The sequence below is a fragment of the Mytilus californianus genome, unplaced genomic scaffold (genome assembly GCF_021869535.1).
Source record: "Mytilus californianus isolate M0D057914Y unplaced genomic scaffold, xbMytCali1.0.p SCAF_3, whole genome shotgun sequence".
Classification (NCBI taxonomy): Eukaryota; Metazoa; Mollusca; class Bivalvia; order Mytilida; family Mytilidae; genus Mytilus; species Mytilus californianus.
Window position 1 is genome coordinate 563,019 of NW_026262679.1, and position 18,855 is coordinate 581,873.

An 18,855-nucleotide genomic window follows, 5' to 3' on the forward strand; every position below is an offset into this window, starting at 1 on the left:
ACAGGCGTGCAAATCTAAATGAATAATTTAGCTTTGAGCATTCCTGATGAAGGTAAATCCAGAAAAGAACTTTGGACTCATGCAATTAATAAAGTGTTGTTTTTAATTTTTTTAGCGTTATAGTTAAAATGACGTTTTGCAGTGTTTGACTTTTGTGTTGATTATGTTTTTCTAAAAATGGCTATTCTGTATATGCACTTCTTTGTTTTGGATTTGGTGCTCTCATTTCTTTTTACAAGGATGGCTCAAGTATATCTGATGAAGGTTGTTCCAAATTATTGACATATGAACTCAACTCGCGTTCACTGTGTTATCGTTTTTATTCTATTCTCTAGAGAACAATCCTCGCCCAAAAAGACACATCAGGTCTAATTTGTGTTTACCAACTTGCTGACAAGAAATAATTTTCGTAGGCTCTCATTCATAGTTCTGATTAACCGATTTATTCCTAAAACGTAACACTTATACCAGTATGCTCAACACTTATACCAGTATGCTCAACATTTATACCAGTATGCTCATAATTTATCATAGAAGATAATGCAGAACGCAGAAAATTTGATATTTTCGGATTTTCTCAACTGACCGTACGACAAAATATCGTGATTGCGGTAGTCAGTCGATAGAAATGTATTACAAAATTATTAGGATGTTACCTGAACTGTTATACTTAAATATATTAGCATTTAAGTACGGAAATGGAGAATTATTACATGCCTATCTAAATTGGTGGAAATATGGTCGAAAGGGTCTAGTAGCGTTTATATTGAATGGTTTTGAGTGTGTAAAGGTAGATTTATTTTTCCGCAATGTAAACATATCCTATTTGGGTAAGTTTCAGATAACGATTATCATATCCAACCAACCAAGCAATTGGTATCGAGTAACAATCAAAACTGTCCATCCTTCAGTCAATCCATCAAATTTTAATATCCTTATATTTGATACTTTTTTTTCACTTGTTCCGAATATACATAAAATATATACAAATTAACTTTAGACAAATATGAAACGGTAAACTTCCGTACACCGAATGTGTACGTACCATGAGCAACACGGCAGATGCTACATGTTGAACATCACATGGTTACTCTTACGGAGCACCTGATATCAGTTTTAAGATTTTATGAAGATTAAGTGTGTTGTAGACTGTTGATGGTGTTTTCGTCATTTACGTATTTGCCATGATTTTGTCGGTCTCTCTTTGACTACTGAGTTCTGATTCTCGTTTTGGAATCTTTTGTCTATTTTTCTTCTTCAATAATTCATCTATATGTAAACATATGCTGTCATCTTATTAGTTTTTAGTTTCCATATATGTTCATGTATTATATTTTTATGGTTTTGTTATCTGCTATACTATTATTTTAGAGTTAAGTGTTATTCCGATAGAGTTAAGTGTTATTCTTGTAGAATTAAGTGTTATTCCTGTAGAGTTAAGTGCTATTCCTGTAGAGTTAAGTGCTATTCCTGTAGAATCAAGTGTTATACCTGTAGAATCAAGTGTTATTCCTGTAGAATTAAGTGTTATTCCTGTAGAATCAAGTGTTATATCTGTAGAATCAAGTGTTATACCTGTAGAATCAAGTGTTATACTTGTAGAATTAAGTGTTATTCCTGTAGAATCAAGTGTTATACCTGTAGAATCAAGTGTTACACCCGTAGAATCAATTGTTATACCTGTAGAATTAAGTGTTATACCTGTAGAATCAAGTGTTATTCCTGTAGAATCCAGTGTTATTCTTGTAGAGTAAAGTGATATTCCTGTAAAGTAAAGTCTTATTCCTGTAGAATCAAGTGCTATTCCTGTAGAATCAAGTGTTATACCTGTAAAATTAAGTGTTATACATGTAGAATCAAGTGTTATACCTGTAGAATTAAGTGTTATACATGTAGAATCAAGTGTTATACCTGTAGAATCAAGTGTTATACCTGTAGAATCAAGTGTTATACTTGTAGAATTAAGTGTTATTCCTGTAGAATCAAGTGTTATACCTGTAGAATCAAGTGTTACACCCGTAGAATCAATTGTTATACCTGTAGAATTAAGTGTTATACCTGTAGAATCAAGTGTTATTCTTGTAGAGTAAAGTGATATTCCTGTAAAGTAAAGTCTTATTCCTGTAGAATCAAGTGTTATTCCTGTAGAATTAAGTGTTATTCCTGTACTGTTTTTGTTTGGTTGTTATTTGTTATACTTTTGAGTCAGAGTTAAGTGATATTCCTGTACTGATATTGCTTGATCGTTCTTCTGTTATACTATTATTTTAGAGTTGATCGTTACTCGATGGATTTTGTTTGGTTGTTCTTCTGTTATATTATTATTTTAGAGTTGATCGTTACTCGATGGATTTTGTTTGGTTGTTCTTCTGTTATATTATAATTTTAGTATTGATCGTTACTCGATGGATTTTGTTTGGTTGTTCTTCTGTTATTTTATTATTTTAGAGTTAATCGTTACTCGATGGATTTTGTTTGGTTGTTCTTCTGTCATTTTATTATTCTAGAGTTGATCGTTACTCGATGGATTTTGTTTGGTTGTTCTTCTGTTATTTTTTAATTTTAGTGTTGATCGTTACTCGATGGCTTTTGTTTGTTTGTTGTTCTGTTATTTTATAATTTTAGAGTTGATCGTTACTCGATGGATTTTGTTTGGTTGTTCTTCTGTTATTTTATAATTTTAGAGTTGATCGTTACTCGATGGATTTTGTTTGGTTGTTCTTCTGTTATTTTATAATTTTAGAGTTGATCGTTACTCGATGGACTTTGTTTGGTTGTTCTTCTGTTATTTTATAATTTTAGGGTTGATCGTTACTCGATGGATTTTGTTTGGATGTTCTTCTGTTATTTTATAATTTTAGAGTTGATCGTTATTGGATGGATTTTGTTTGATTGTTCTTCTGTTATTTTATAATTTTAGGGTTGCTCGTTACTCGATGGATTTTGTTTGGATGTTCTTCTGTTATTTTATAATTTTAGAGTTGATCGTTACTCGATGAATTTTGTTTGGATGTTCTTCTGTTATACTATAATTTTAGAGTTGATCGTTACTCGAAGGATTTTGTTTGGATGTTCTTCTGTTATATTAGAATTTTAGAGTTGATCGTTACTCGATGGATTTTGTTTGGTCGTTCTTCTGTTATATTATAATTTTAGTGTTGATCGTTACTCGTTGGATTATGTTTTGATGTTCTTCTGTTATACTATAATTTTAGAGTTGATCGTTACTCGTTGGACTTTTTATGGTTGTTCCTCTGTTATATTATAATTTTAGAGTTGATCGTTACTCGTTGGACTTTGTTTGGTTGTTCCTCTATTATACTATAATTTATGAGTTGATCGTTACTCGTTAGATTTTGTTTGGATGTTCTTCTGCTATACTATAATTTTAGTGTTGATCGTTACTCGTTGGATTATGTTTTGATGTTCTTCTGCTATACTATAATTTTAGAGTTGATCGTTACTCGATGGATTTTGTTTGGATGTTCTTCTGTTATACTATAATTTAAGTGTTGATCGTTACTCGTTTGATTTTGTTTGGTTGTTCTTCTGTTATTTTATAATTTTAGAGTTGATCGTTACTCGTTGGATTTTGTTTGGTTGTTCTTCTGTTGTTTTATAATTTAAGAGTTGATCGTTACTCGTTGGATTTTGTTTGGTTGTTCTTCTGTTATTTTATAATTTTAGAGTTGATCGTTACTCGTTGGATTTTGTTTGGTTGTTCTTTTGTTATTTTATAATTTTAGAGTTGATCGTTACTCGATGGATTATGTTTTGATGTTCTTCTGTTGTACTATAATTTTAGGGTTGATCGTTAATCGATGGATTTTGTTTGGTTGTTCTTCTGTTATACTATAATTTTAGTGTTGATCGTTACTCGTTTGATTTTGTTTGGTTGTTCTTCTGTTATATTATAATTTTAGAGTTGAGCGTTACTCGTTGGATTTTGTTTGGTTGTTCTTCTGTTATTTTATAATTTTAGTGTTGATCGTTACTCGATGGATTTTGTTTGGTTGTTCTTCTGTTATATTATAGATTTAGAGTTGATCGTTACTCGATGGATTTTGTTTGGTTGTTCTTCTGTTATTTTATAATTTTAGAGTTGATCGTTACTCGTTGGATTTTGTTTGGTTGTTCTTCTGTTATTTTATAATTTTAGAGTTGATCGTTACTCGTTGGAGTTTGTTTGGTTGTTCTTCTGTTATTTTATATATTTAGAGTTGATCGTTACTCGATGGATTTTGTTTGGTTGTTCTTCTGTTATTTTATAATTTTAGAGTTGATCGTTACTCGATGGATTTTGTTTGGTTGTTCTTCTGTTATTTTATAATTTTAGAGTTGATCGTTACTCGTTGGATTTTGTTTGGTTGTTCTTCTGTTATTTTATAATTTTAGAGTTGATCGTTACTCGTTGGAATTTGTTTGGTTGTTCTTGTGTTATTTTATAATTTTAGAGTTGATCGTTACTCGATGGATTTTGTTTGGTTGTTCTTCTGTTATATTATAATTTTAGAGTTGATCGTTACTCGATGAATTTTGTTTGGATGTTCTTCTGTTATACTATAATTTTAGAGTTGATCGTTACTCGAAGGATTTTGTTTGGATGTTCTTCTGTTATATTAGAATTTTAGAGTTGATCGTTACTCGATGGATTTTGTTTGGTCGTTCTTCTGTTATATTATAATTTTAGTGTTGATCGTTACTCGTTGGATTATGTTTTGATGTTCTTCTGTTATACTATAATTTTAGAGTTGATCGTTACTCGATGGATTTTGTTTGGTTGTTCTTCTGTTATTTTATAATTTTAGAGTTGATCGTTACTCGTTGGATTTTGTTTGGATGTTCTTCTGTTATTTTATAATTTTAGAGTTGATCGTTACTCGATGGATTTTGTTTGGTTGTTCTTCTGTTATATTATAAATTTAGAGTTGATCGTTACTCGATGGTTATTTTATAATTTTAGGGTTGATCGTTACTCGATGGATTTGGTTTGGATGTTCTTCTGTTATTTTATAATTTTAGAGTTGATCGTTACTCGATGGATTTTGTTTGGATGTTCTTCTGTTTTATTATAATTTTAGAGTTGATCGTTTCTCGATGGATTTTGTTTGGTTGTTCTTCTGTTATTTTATAATATAGAGTTGATCGTTACTCGATGGATTTTGTTTGGTTGTTCTTCTGTTATTTTATAATTTTAGAGTTGATTGTTACTCGATGGATTTTGTTTGGTTGTTCTTTTGTTATTTTATAATTTTAGTGTTGATCGTTACTCGATGGATTTTGTTTGGTTGTTCTTCTGTTATTTTATAATTTTAGAGTTGATCGTTACTCGATGGATTATGTTTTGATGTTCTTCTGCTATACTATAATTTTAGAGTTGATCGTTACTCGATGGATTTTGTTTGGATGTTCTTCTGTTATACTATAATTTTAGTGTTGATCGTTACTTGATGGATTTTGTTTGGTTGTTCTTTTGTTATATTATAATTTTAGAGTTGATCGTTACTCGATGGATTATGTTTGGTTGTTCTTCTGTTATTTTATAATTTTAGTGTTGATCGTTACTCGATGGATTTTGTTTGGTTGTTCTTCTGTTATATTATATATTTAGAGTTGATCGTTACTCGATGGATTTTGTTTGGTTGTTCTTCTGTTATTTTATAATTTTAGATTACTCGATGGATTTTGTTTGGTTGTTCTTCTGTTGTTTTATAATTTTAGTGTTGACGTTACTCGATGGATTTTGTTTGGTTGTTCTTCTGTTATTTTATAATTTTAGAGTTGATCGTTACTCGATGGATTTTGTTTGGTTGTTCTTCTGTTATTTTATAATTTCAGAGTTGATCGTTACTCGTTGGATTTTGTTTGGTTTTTCTTCTGTTATTTTATAATTTTAGAGTTGATCGATGCTCGATGGATTTTGTTTGGTTGTTCTTCTGTTATTTTATAATTTTAGAGTTGATCGTTACTCGATGGATTTTGTTTGGTTGTTCTTCTGTTATTTTATAATTTTAGAGTTGATCGTTACTCGTTGGATTTTGTTTGGTTGTTCTTCTGATATTTTATAATTTTAGAGTTGATCGTTAATCGTTGGATTTTGTTTGGTTGTTCTTCTGTTATTTTATAATTTTAGAGTTGATCGTTACTCGTTGGATTTTGTTTTGTTGTTCTTCTGTTATTTTATAATTTTAGAGTTGAGCGTTACTCGTTGGAGTTTGTATGGATGTTCTTCTGTTATTTTATAATTTTAGTGTTGATCGTTACTCGATGGATTTTGTTTGGTTGTTTTTCTGTTATACTATTATTTCAGAGTTAAGTGTTTTCCTGTTGAATTAAGTGTTATTCCTGTAGAGTTAAGTGTTATTCCTGTAGAGTTAAGTGTTATTCTTGTAGGGTTAAGTATTATTCCTGTAGAGTTAATTGTTATTCCTGTTGAATTAAGTGCTATTCCTGTAGAAGTAAGTGATATTCCCGTAAAGTTAAGTGTTATACCTGTAGAGTTAAGTGCTATTCCTGTTGAATTAAGTGTAATTCCTGTAGAGTTAAGTGTTATTCTTGTAGTGTTAAGTGTTATTCCTGTAGAGTTAAGTGTTTTATTCCTGTAGAGTTAATTGTTATTCCTGTAGTGTTTAGTGTTATTCTTGAAGAGTTTAGTGTTATTCCTGATTTTGTTTGTTTTGTCCTACATGTAGGTTTTTTTAGTCAGCCGATCTAGACTAAATGTTGGAAAGTTAATACATGTATATTCAAATCTTAGCTTAACCCCATCACATATTTATAGATCTGACCAAAGTTCAGAACCTCGTCAGTGGTTGTTTTATGTCACACCTTAATGTTTTTCTTTTTTATGAACTTGGGTGTTGATGGCAGATCTTTGATTGTTTCTGCTTAATGTATTCACAATTTTATAGACTTAGTCGATTGAGAGGTTGACATATTGTACAGACGTCTGTCCATTGCTAAAGACTGTTAAACGCTCTCTGGGTCTCTGTTGGTTAATTTTGTCGTTAGATTATTGGGCTCTTGTGTTCTTACATATACGTTGTTAAATAATTCTGTCAATATATCGAGTAAATAATCTTCGTGACATATCTAAACAGTAGCATCCCAATTTCGGTTGAACTTTTATTTACGATGCCATTATCATATAAGATATTCAATCCAGTTTGTCAGTCTAGCCTATATATGTACAATTCTTATTAGTTCACAAGTCATAAAACTAAAAATTATTACGAAAATATTGAACATTTGGTTACATATCGATTCATGCTTATTAAAGATGGTGATTTAAGACAGAGCCTTTAATGATTTTTAGATTTTCAGGTAATCCGAGTATAGAAAGCTTCCGTGAGTTGTTCTATAGCAGGTCTTCAATTATTACGCTACAATTCATTTATACAGTGCTGGTTTTCCTGTATTATGGATATACATCTTCAATAAAACGGGCATGAATTTTTCATCAATAACCAAAGATTCAAAAATGTCATGATCATCTCAACTTTCTGAATAGTGAATCAGCAAATTATACAGAATTGTTTTAAGGGTTTTTATTACAGATATTTATTAAAGGTTTTTAATTTTGTTTGTAAAATATTACATGTTCAACTTAGTGATATACAATAAATCACGAAACCCATTAAACTAGATATATCATTAAAAGCTTTGGTAAACTGAACGATTTTTTTAGATAGTAAAAAAATAATGCTAAAAATTTTATTTCAAACCACTTATATTTACATTTCACTTCGTTATATTTAATTTAGCTTAGAATGGCGGAAATGGTAAAAGTTGATGGACAACAAAAAATAAAAGCTGCACAAAATCTAACAAATAGCTTTTGTAATATTTGTTTTTAATTACATTAAATTCCTTAGAGTTTCACAAATTATCAAAGCGTTGATGGAGCAACAATATTTCTATAAAATTGAATTACTAAGATAAAATAGCTAGGTCAGTGTTTGAGGGAAACCTCTAAAATGTTTTAATAAGGAAATACAGATCTTGGGGAATTAAAGTTTAACTGAAATGTTTTCATCAAATTATTTAATGTAGGTGATGAAAACCTCCATCTGTTAATTAAATTAAATGCAACGTATGATGAAAATTGTACTCTTTACTTCTGAAATCCTAGATATTTCATGAAATACGATTTCATATTGCATATATAGTTATCTGTACAAGCAGTGTGAAACTGACTTATCTTATGGTCTGAATATTAGTAATGCGAACTATGTTTTCTCGGGGTAGGCTACATCGTATGGCACAAAATTGTAAAATGATACTTTCAGCCTATAGCTCACAAGAAAATGTGTGTACTTTTTTACAAAATCAAAAAAAGAAACTAACATAAAAATAATTAGATGTGGAATACTTACCAATCAGATAACTATCAACCAAAGTCCAAATCGCGTAGATGTTAGCACCTATAGTTAGGAAACTAATGTTCCAAAGTTGAGGGGCCTCGGTGGCCGAGTGGTCTAAGTAGTTACTACTGTAATCACTAGCCAGTCAACACTGAGGTTGTGAGTTCGAACCCCGCTCGTGCGGGTGCACTCGACTCCAATCTTAATTGACTAGGATTGTCAGTTTTCCTATCGAAGGTCGGTGGTTTTCTCCGGGCGCTCCGGCTTCCTCCACCAATAAAAACTGGCCGCCACGAAATAGCCCAAAAGCGGTGCTTAAAAGTGGCGTTAAAACACCAAAAATCAATCAATCAATCCAAAGTTGACCTTGGATGAATTTAGTTATTCTAATTAAGTCCTTTTTGGTCATGTAGCTCATAACGTTTGTACGTATTTATACATCCCTGGCTTTCATATGTTTAGATTTGAGCGTTCCTGATAAAGGCGAATCCACAAAAGCGCTCCGGCCGAACAAAACCTATAAAGTGTTTAATTCATTTCATATAGGTCACCGTACGGCCTTCAACGATGAGCAAAACCCATAACATATAGTCCGCTATATAAGGTCCCAGACATGATAAAATGCTAAACAATTCAAACAAGAAAACAAATTGTCTGATTTATGACAAAACAATAAACGAAAAAACAACGGACAGCCACCCAACGATAACAACTGAATAACAGGCTTGGAATAGGCATAACAAGAACGTGGGTTAAACTTGTTTATGAGCGCTTAACCCCCTAACCTAGTAAGGTACATGTAGCACAACATTAGATAAAATTAGATTTAATTTGTTTGACTCATCAGAATGGCACCAAGCACAAAAAAAAAATAAAGATAAAGACAAAATACTCAAAGCACCAATCTAAGAGTTACTGAAAGCTAGTTCAAAGCCAATTACAACTTATTAATAAATCATATTTCCCAGACTAAAATACCAATCAGTACACATCCAATGGATTTAGTTAAAGACGTCAATTACAGTCCAAGGAGAGCATGACCATTTGCAATGCTAATATATAGTCATATTATCGACAGTATAGGACAATACGTTTTCATAATTGAATAGCAATATATTTTTAGTCAATAAGTTTAAATGTATCAATGGCAAAATCAATGTTAGTACCGATATAAACAATATTCAAAGATCTTACTACGGTATTAAATTGACAACCGTTATTCTTTTCTCATTTTTTTTTACATGGATCGTATCTAAATTTACTGCCTCTATAGACAACACCACCGTAAAAATAATGATGTGTAATAAAAATTCTATATGCACAGCCAAACTTACAAAACAAAACCTTGTATATATAAAAGAATTCAATAAAAGTTTAAAAGTATTTTTTGGAAATCCCTGACATAATAATTAACAGATATACAAAGACTTCATTCATTGAAACATAAAAAGTTACCAGAGACAGTTCTTACCAGTTTGTACATAAACAACAATCATAACCCCAAATGATCGCCAAACATTAAATGTCCAAGGTGTTTTATCGACCCCTTTGTTATAAATAAATAATAACATAACATATAAAAAGAAGATTTGGTATGATTGCCAATGAGACAACTCTCCACAAGAGACCAAATGACACAGAAATTAACACCTATAGGCCTCCGTACGGACTTCAAGAATGAGCAAAGCCCATACCGCACAGTCAGCTATAAATGGCCCCGAAATAACATGTATGGTTCATAAGAATCCGTAATTTTGATTGGCAGACATGAAACTTTTCCAATAAAATACAACATTCATATCTACGCGTGCTTTCCATGACAACGTCACAGCAATACATAGGAAAACACAAACAATAAAATACAACATTCATAGCAATACATAGGAAAACACAAACAATAAAATACAACATTCATATCTATGCGTGCTTTCCATGACAACGTCACAGCAATACATAGGAAAACACAAACAATAAAATACAACATTCATAGCAATGCATAGGAAAACACAAACAATAAAATACAACATTCATAGCAATACATAGGAAAACACACACAATAAAATACAACATTCATAGCAATACATAGGAAAACACAAACAATAAAATACAACATTCATAGCAATACATAGGAAAACACAAACAATAAAATATAACATTCATAGCAATACATAGGAAAACACAAACAATAAAATACAACATTCATAGCAATACATAGGAAAACACAAACAATAAAATACAACATTCATATCTATGCGTGCTTTCCATGACAACGTCACAGCAATACATAGGAAAACACAAACAATAAAATACAACATTCAAATCTATGCGTGCTTTCCATGACAATGTCACAGCAATACATAGGAAAACACAAACAATAAAATACAACATTCATATCTATGCGTGCTTTCCATGACAACGTCACAGCAAAACATAGGAAATCACACAAAATGCTTGATATAAGTTGTAATTTCATGATTATTGCATAAACATGTAATTATAAGAATTGAATGCTTCTTTTTGTATATTTAAATGTTGATCGTGTGCACATTTTTAGTTTAGCGCCATATACCAAATTTGCTTCGGACAACGCTTTTACACCTGGATTTTGAAATATTTACAGTCCGTCATAATATAGCTAAGATCGCTAAAAGCAATAACAAAAAAACTTCAAGCAAAACTTTTCTTATACACAAATAGATACTGAAAATTCCCTGAAAGTCTTGTTTAGTCAAGTCCGGGAACCAGTTGCAGATGTTTTTCCCCATTTTACGTATTGATCAAAGTTTTATGTTTATTTGGAGAAAAAATAATAAAGTGATTTAATCAAATCGATATTTGCTAGAATAATACTTTTAAAAAGTTCAATATGTTTTATATACTTGAATGCATAAGTTTTACTCTAAAACAAGTGTATGTACACTTTCTTGTAAAAGAAAATCCTCTATATTATCAAATTCTTCATAAATATACTGCTATTGAATTATTGTCTTCCCTTTCACTAATTCGCCGATATTTTCCCGTATGCAGTAACCTTAACTACGAGACCTCTCGTATGACTTCGTTCACCACACAGCGCAAGTGCTAGGGGAAAACCGTGATGAAAGAATGTAAACAAACGTGCACTGGAAGGTAACTTGATACAACAAATCATTTAACAAATGTTAAGGAAAAGTTTTCTTAAATCAATTAACAAATGGCAACGCATGGAAAATATAATAAAATATTATCATGGCTCTATCAGTTCACTTATTTGTCACGTGCTCCATGTGAAATAACGTTATTGTAGGCCAAGTAGTTACGATTGCAAATTCGAAAGTTAATGTTGTAATTTGGATCATACATTATTATAAGTCTTTCAGAACAAATCGTACATTTTTATTGGCGCAATTGCAAACCAAAAAAAAAGTAGGTATGACGACACAATTTTGTTTTAGTTCTATTGAATTCTAAATTCCAAATGTATTGTTAAAGTATATAATATTCTACAGATGTTCACAAGTCATTAGAATGTCAGATATCAGTATCTATTATATGTTTGAAATTTGCCTTGCATAAAGGTGTATTTGCTTTTAACAATCAAATTCTATAGAAGTTATTCATAGGAGACGATGATGGTCATGCTGACATCCTAAATAAATAATAACATTTATTCTTATTTCTCCAGTACTATGCTGTCGCTTGCCAGTATATATTGTTGTTGATAATGCTTGTAGAAGTATGGACAATTTTTACCTTCATTTGTTTCAATAACAATGCCCAAACCCGAAAGTTGATGACCTTTAGTCAAATAGAATATGAATATAAGAGTCTAAAAGATATATTTTCAAAGAAGATTTTTAAACAATTTCAAATATAAAAAGAATAAAGAAAAAAGCTGACACAAAATCTCACATGTTTTTTTTTCTAAAATTTCTTATCGATAGACACACACAAAAAATGAATACATTTTTATCTGAAAGGCATAAAAGAGCCTTACCCAAAATAATTATTAGTTTTGGTATGAAACTTCTTTCTTTTCTTCAATTTTGGGATAAATATTCAAAATGTGTCGAAAATTTGAAAATTACAACATTGGGCAATCTTGCTTTTTAGTTCAATGTTGAAGAATTCCGACAATTGTTGTTTGAAACTGACAGCGCACACACTAAGCTATATATGATACTGCTCATTTGAGTAAATATTGAAATTACCATTATGTGCAATTAATTCAAGGGATTCTGACCGTTCCTTGTTATTCAAGACCCTAGTCATCACAACTGCAAATGTTAGAATACATATGTTCCGACTTTCATGTCCTCTGCATATTTATACTGCAAACGACCAGCTACTCGTCACAAAGCTTCATATTGTGTAGAGCATATGATATTTGACAATTGTTCTGATATCGTTTTACCGTAATATATTTGTGTGTTTTCCATGGTGGAAACAAGATAGTTTTCGTTTGTTTCATATGTAAACCGAAGGAGGACTTGGTAATTTCGTATCAAACTAATCAACGTCGGTTCAAAATTATGACATCGATGACAATACATAAAAAGGGAATATAGAAATCGTCAAAAAATCCGCACCGTACAACAGACCACATGTAGCACCACTAACACCCACCTCCTCCGTAAAACAGAATCGCAAAGACAAACAACAACGAATAACAAACCCGGGTTAAAGTTATTAATATTATCGGGTTTACTACACATTAGGCGAAGGGAAGATTATCGGGTTTACTACACATTAGGCGAAGGGAAGATTATCGGGTTTACTACACATTAGGCGAAGGGAAGATTATTGGGTTTACTACAAAGTAGGCGAAGGGAAGAGCGATACAATGTATTTTACGTCACAAAGCCGCGATATACAATTTATGAAGTGCTGAGTAGAGTGATACAGGCTAAGGGGAGACATTTAATTCATGTTTATAAACGACTGGATGTATTTGAATGTTTCGATAATGAAAAAAGTAATGACTTTAATACAAATATCAAGTATTTATAGACAGCAAAAGACTATCGACATTTTCATTTAGTTTAATCATCAGCGATGAGAAAAAACATGTCCGTATAATTTAGAGAATTTAACGTCATTGTTTATAATGAAATATATGTAACTCGTCGAATAGAAAGTTATTCCATATATAAACTTGTCGATTTCAAAACGGCGCTCAGACAATTCAATTGTATATTTTACACCATGTTATTCATCGTTCAAATTAACGGAAACATTTGTTGTAAGGTTCTGAAGATAAGTTGTGAATAAACACATTACTTCCACAAATTACTTCGGACAGCGATGAGACTAAAATCCATTTGATTATTAACATGTACAGATAGTATCAATCCAATAGACAGGAAAATCAAAAAAAGTCCTATTCCCAGTTTCAGTAGATTACATCAAATCTGAAATTTCCTTAATATTCACACTCACTCGAGTTTGAAATTACTGTAGTCTATTTTTTTTATGGTAATATCTAGAAATTTTTTCAAGTTTTAATCTTGGGTCATAAACAGTACATGATTAAGTGAAAAAGTTCCGTCCATAAAAATATAAAAAAATATAAGACACTTTACCAGAGCGAAGTAAGGCAACAACTTCATTAGAGGGACATTGTGCTTGTAAGTAAAGTGCAAAGTTTCATTGTTGATGAACATACAACAAATATGAGCGAAGAGATATAGTTATTATTGAATGCTACAGCAACCTAACAACACGAAAACCAAAAGACATATAAAGATCCAAACACGGTTAACATCAACCTAACGACACAGGAATCAAAAGACATGTAAAGGTTCAAACACGGTTTACAGCAACCGACAACTATTTTTACAATAAGTTAAGTTCCTCTAAATGATTTGAGTCAAAATAATAATTAATAGAGATTATCAAAGATCTGCCATAAACACTGAATTCCATAAATGACAAAAAACATTAAAATATGTCTTAAAACAATCACTGACGAGGTTCTGAATTTGACAGGTATATGAACATGTGGATAGGTGGATGCATCACAAAACAACACTTTAACTGAACATGGAATGAGACCATGTGAGTTGACATGGGTATTAACTGAACATGGAATGAGACCATGTGAGTTGACATGGGTATTAAATGAACATGGAATGAGACCATGTGAGTTGACATGGGTATTAACTGAACATGGAATGAGACCATGTGAGTTGACATGGGTATTAACTGAACATGGAATGAGACCATGTGAGTTGACATGGGTATTAACTGAACATGGAATGAGACCATGTGAGTTGACATGGGTATTAACTGAACATGGAATGACACCATTTGAATTGACATGGGTAAACATCTGGTACAGATGATGCACTTGCTCACAGTCATATACGGTTAGCAAGTATTATTAAAAAACTGGCGAAGGTGTAAACTTTTATTCTTTTTTGTGATGCTTAGCTACCAATATACTAATGTTTATATTAACAAATGAGTTTACATTAATATGGACTGTCAACGAAGGAAGTAATGGAAATAGTCTTACAAACAACTTGTGTCATTCCTCATGCCAATTGTGTCTTTTATTTATATCTACCTAAAATATACTGTTATTCATATTAACGTCTTTTAGAAGACTTTTAATCTGTATACAATCTGTATAAGGGATCATTTACCTTTCTGTGTCAAAAAACCATTAAATCGTAATTGGTTTAAATATAGGATGAAATCAAGTTTAATATTTAATCGAAACCTCCGTCATCTTATTAATATAGTTTAAACCGTTAATACTACACATAATCGATTGCAATATAAATGCAGTATATTGAAAAGTGATCTATGAAGATGTTATTTGATTGATTCTTGTTTCTGTCATTGTGGAAATAATGTCGAATCAACTGAGCAGAAGTGATAATTACCAAAACACTGGCTACTGTGCAAGTGGTATTCTCTTGGCAAAGATAATTTTAACATTGGCATAGAGTAAGATATTATATAGAAGGTCTACCTTAGACTTTTGCAAGTTGCAACTTGTTCAAGAATTTCAAGAATCAGAATTACATTATTGCACACAGAAATATAAGATTCGTTGATTGATTGATTCCTTGTTAACTAACGTCCATGCATGTCTACCATGAAACTAACCCTTGATAAATTTCGTGTGTCCAAAGCGATTTTCTGGATTTACCTTCATCAGGAGCGCTTAAAGTGCCAAGTGGATAAACAATAGAATCCAGAGTGAAAACGGAGAATGTGTCCAAGATACAACAGCACGACCAAAAACAGCCCTAAGCCACCAATAGGTCTTCAACGCAGCGAGAAAATCCCGCACCCGGAGGCGGGCTTCAGCTGGCAAATAAACATATAATGTATACTAGTTCTGCGAAATGGACGCCACACTTAACACCGAAACATACAAAATGAAATGAACCTGAAAAGTGTGGACGTGAACTTTGCCTTGCAAAACATCACCTTTGACTCCCTCTAAACAATAAAGTTATAGTGAGTGATGATAAATAATCAGATTCAGGAAACATAAATTATTTCGATCGGACGTGACTTCGTATTTATATATCCCGCAAAGTAAAACCGATGTCCCCTCAAGATGGATCTAATTACTGGACGGTAAAACGTTCCAGTGACTATAAGCAAACCTCATTTAACAACTCTTCAATAGTTCTACTGTTTTGGCCTACTTAGAGTATATTAACGTTTCATTTTTGATTTATGTTGTTAATCCTGATTTGTATAGAAAAGACATAATCAGTCACTGTAATAATTGTATTATCCAAATTGTCGCTCAAGCTGACACAAAAAAAAACCGCAAGAATTATAAAGCATGAATGCAAGTCCATGTTTTTACCTGAAAAATTATATAATTTGTGTTGTATTGATATCAAAATATTTGTAATAAATTCTGACACTAATTACTTGTGTATTTAAAGGATAACATGCGCATATTATTTTACTTGAATTAATTGCACAGAATCAGCAGTCTCCACAATTTAACCCTGCTTAAGCTGTGATTTATTGCTTTTAGATGCAATTAACAATATAATTTAGTTGGGTTTTATTACAATGGATTCAGATTTGCTCAACTAGGACAAATAAAATAAACGGGAATCAATCTTTAGTTACTTCTTGCATTGGTTTAATCAATTACCCCGTTGCACTTACATCTATTAATTGGTTCGCTATTTTCTTTGACATGACTGTTCTGTACGTCTGTCGTAGGTATGATAGTCAGTAGAAGTAGGTCTACAGAATTAAAACATAGAAGTTTCGCAGGATTATTTAGAAAAATAGTATGTGGAAAAGGGGTGTAAGGGGGGCTATAACATGAGCAAATTTGTCCAAAATATGCGACGAAATAACCACATACCAAAGGAAACGATTTACTTGGTGTTCTGGTCTAATCTAAGTTTTAAAGATAAGGAGACAATTAGGAACAAAGACCATAGAACGTGAATGTAAACAACTGCAGAGGTCACAATAAGACCTTCAACATTGAGCAAAAAACCCAATACCCTATAGGAACCTATAAAAGGCATCGACAAAATAAAAAAAACACAATTCAAAAGAAGAAAACCAACGACCTGATTTATGTTCAAAACAATTATGACAGACAACAACTAACGCCAAAAACTGAATTACAGGCTCTATACTTGGACAGACACACGACGAATGTGGCGGGGCTGAACACATTTGTGAACGCTCAACATTCCTCTACCGCGAGACAGTGTTGAAAATATTTTGACTCATCAGATCAAATAATTAACAAAAAGACAAAAGACACACATAACCGATGATACTAGACTCGCAGTTATTGAAAGCTAGTTTCAAGCCATTTCAACCTACTAGAAATGAATTAATAACAAAATAAGGAGATTTTGTATGATTGCAAATGAGACATCTATCCTCCAGAGTTCAAATGACGAAGATATGAGCAATTGTAGGTCACCGTACGGTCCTCAGTAATGAGAAAAAAAAACCCATACTAAATAATCAGCTATAAAAGGCCCCGAAATGAATAATGTGAAACGGGAAAACTGACGTCTAAATTTATAACAAAAACATTAACGAATAGCAGATCGTATGTGCATTTACGAGCTCTATAAACATCATCACCGTAAAAATTATAATGTGATATGATTCCGTTTTGTATAAGATTTCTACGGGTACAGCCAAACCTCCAAACCAAATCGTTGCATCAATGAAAACCTTTAGTTAGGCTTTAAGTAATTATTGGTAACGACATCCATGGCTTAATAAGTTACCAGTTTAACATAGATAACGTCCATTGAAATATAAAATGTGACTACAGACATGGGCATATCAAACAAGTTGGGAAATATACACACCGCCAAAGGAACATTACCGTCAAAAAAAGGAAATTTAAGATAAGGGAACTAAAACTCGCCTCTCTTGTCGTAATTTCTTGTGAGGAGTTTCCCGTGTGAAACTTTGATATTCAGAATTTAGAAGTGGACTGTTATTGCTGTTTATATTAGATTGATTTATAACCAGCTTCATTTGGATAGATTTCCGCAGAATAACTGTAGATTTTTTTATTAATTAAAGCAAAAAACATCACAAGGTAACGGTAAGTTTTATTAATTTGTTCTAGTAAATAGAATTCAATCAGATCTTTACTGAGTCTTGTCATAAACTCTGATTCATAAAAAAATACCGGAATAAATCTGCTATTACAGGGGATTTGGTTTGTTTTATTGACTTTATGGTATATATATATATACGTTTTCATTCCCATGAGAATCCTTAAAAGCTCACCAAGGTAACGTTAAGTGCTGTTAAATTTTCTATTAACTGGAATTTAGATACATTGTTATTGAGTTTTGCCACAAACTGCGATGCATAAAAATGCACAAACAAGTCTGTTATTAAAGGTGCGCAATTGGTGCTCAAAGGAATACCAACAACCTTTCGATAATTTTATTTACCGAAACTTACATGTCTTTTTAAGAGTTCTTTTTTATCTAAGGTCGGCTAAACTGAATTCCTACCCTGAATACCCTCACGACGGTCAACAACTTGTCAAATACGGTTTGGTCATTTTCCAGCGTGAAATCACGTGTTACTTGTGAAACATGAATAATACTAATAGTCTAACAAAAGAAATAGGTATTGGGCTTTTATTGTATCAAGTACACGAATATTGTATTTGTGAATCGCAATTTACATAATTATGATTATGTTCAATCAATCTGTTTTCAATATTTTTAATTATGGAATAGGAAATGAAATGTTGGTAACAACGGATAAACTTTTCCGTATATTTCGTGTTACAAGAAATGAACAAAACAACCGTTCTTAGTGAACTACCATGTAGTCATGGTAATGATGCTAGCTTTCCTGTCATGTAATGAAAAGATATGACTTTAAATACATTAAAATTTGCTAGCTTCCTTTGCTCTTCCAGAGATTGTCTCTTTTACTTCAATTAGTAAAAATAATTTGTATAGATGTGAATAGTCATTTTATCAATTAAATTCAACAATTGGAAAGTGGGTAATATTTTTAT

General features: G+C 31.7%; 1 protein-coding gene across 1 annotated transcript; it reads left to right on the plus strand.

The window, feature by feature from the left end:
• Positions 1–18: 18 nt before the first annotated feature.
• On the plus strand, positions 19–6,605 carry LOC127733339 (zonadhesin-like). The gene is made up of 4 exons (XM_052242708.1): positions 19–52; positions 1,372–1,734; positions 1,792–2,086; positions 6,311–6,605. The coding sequence occupies exons 1-4, from the start codon at positions 19–21 to the stop codon at positions 6,603–6,605; spliced, it is 987 nt and encodes a 328-aa protein (XP_052098668.1).
• The last annotated feature ends 12,250 nt before the right edge of the window (positions 6,606–18,855 follow it).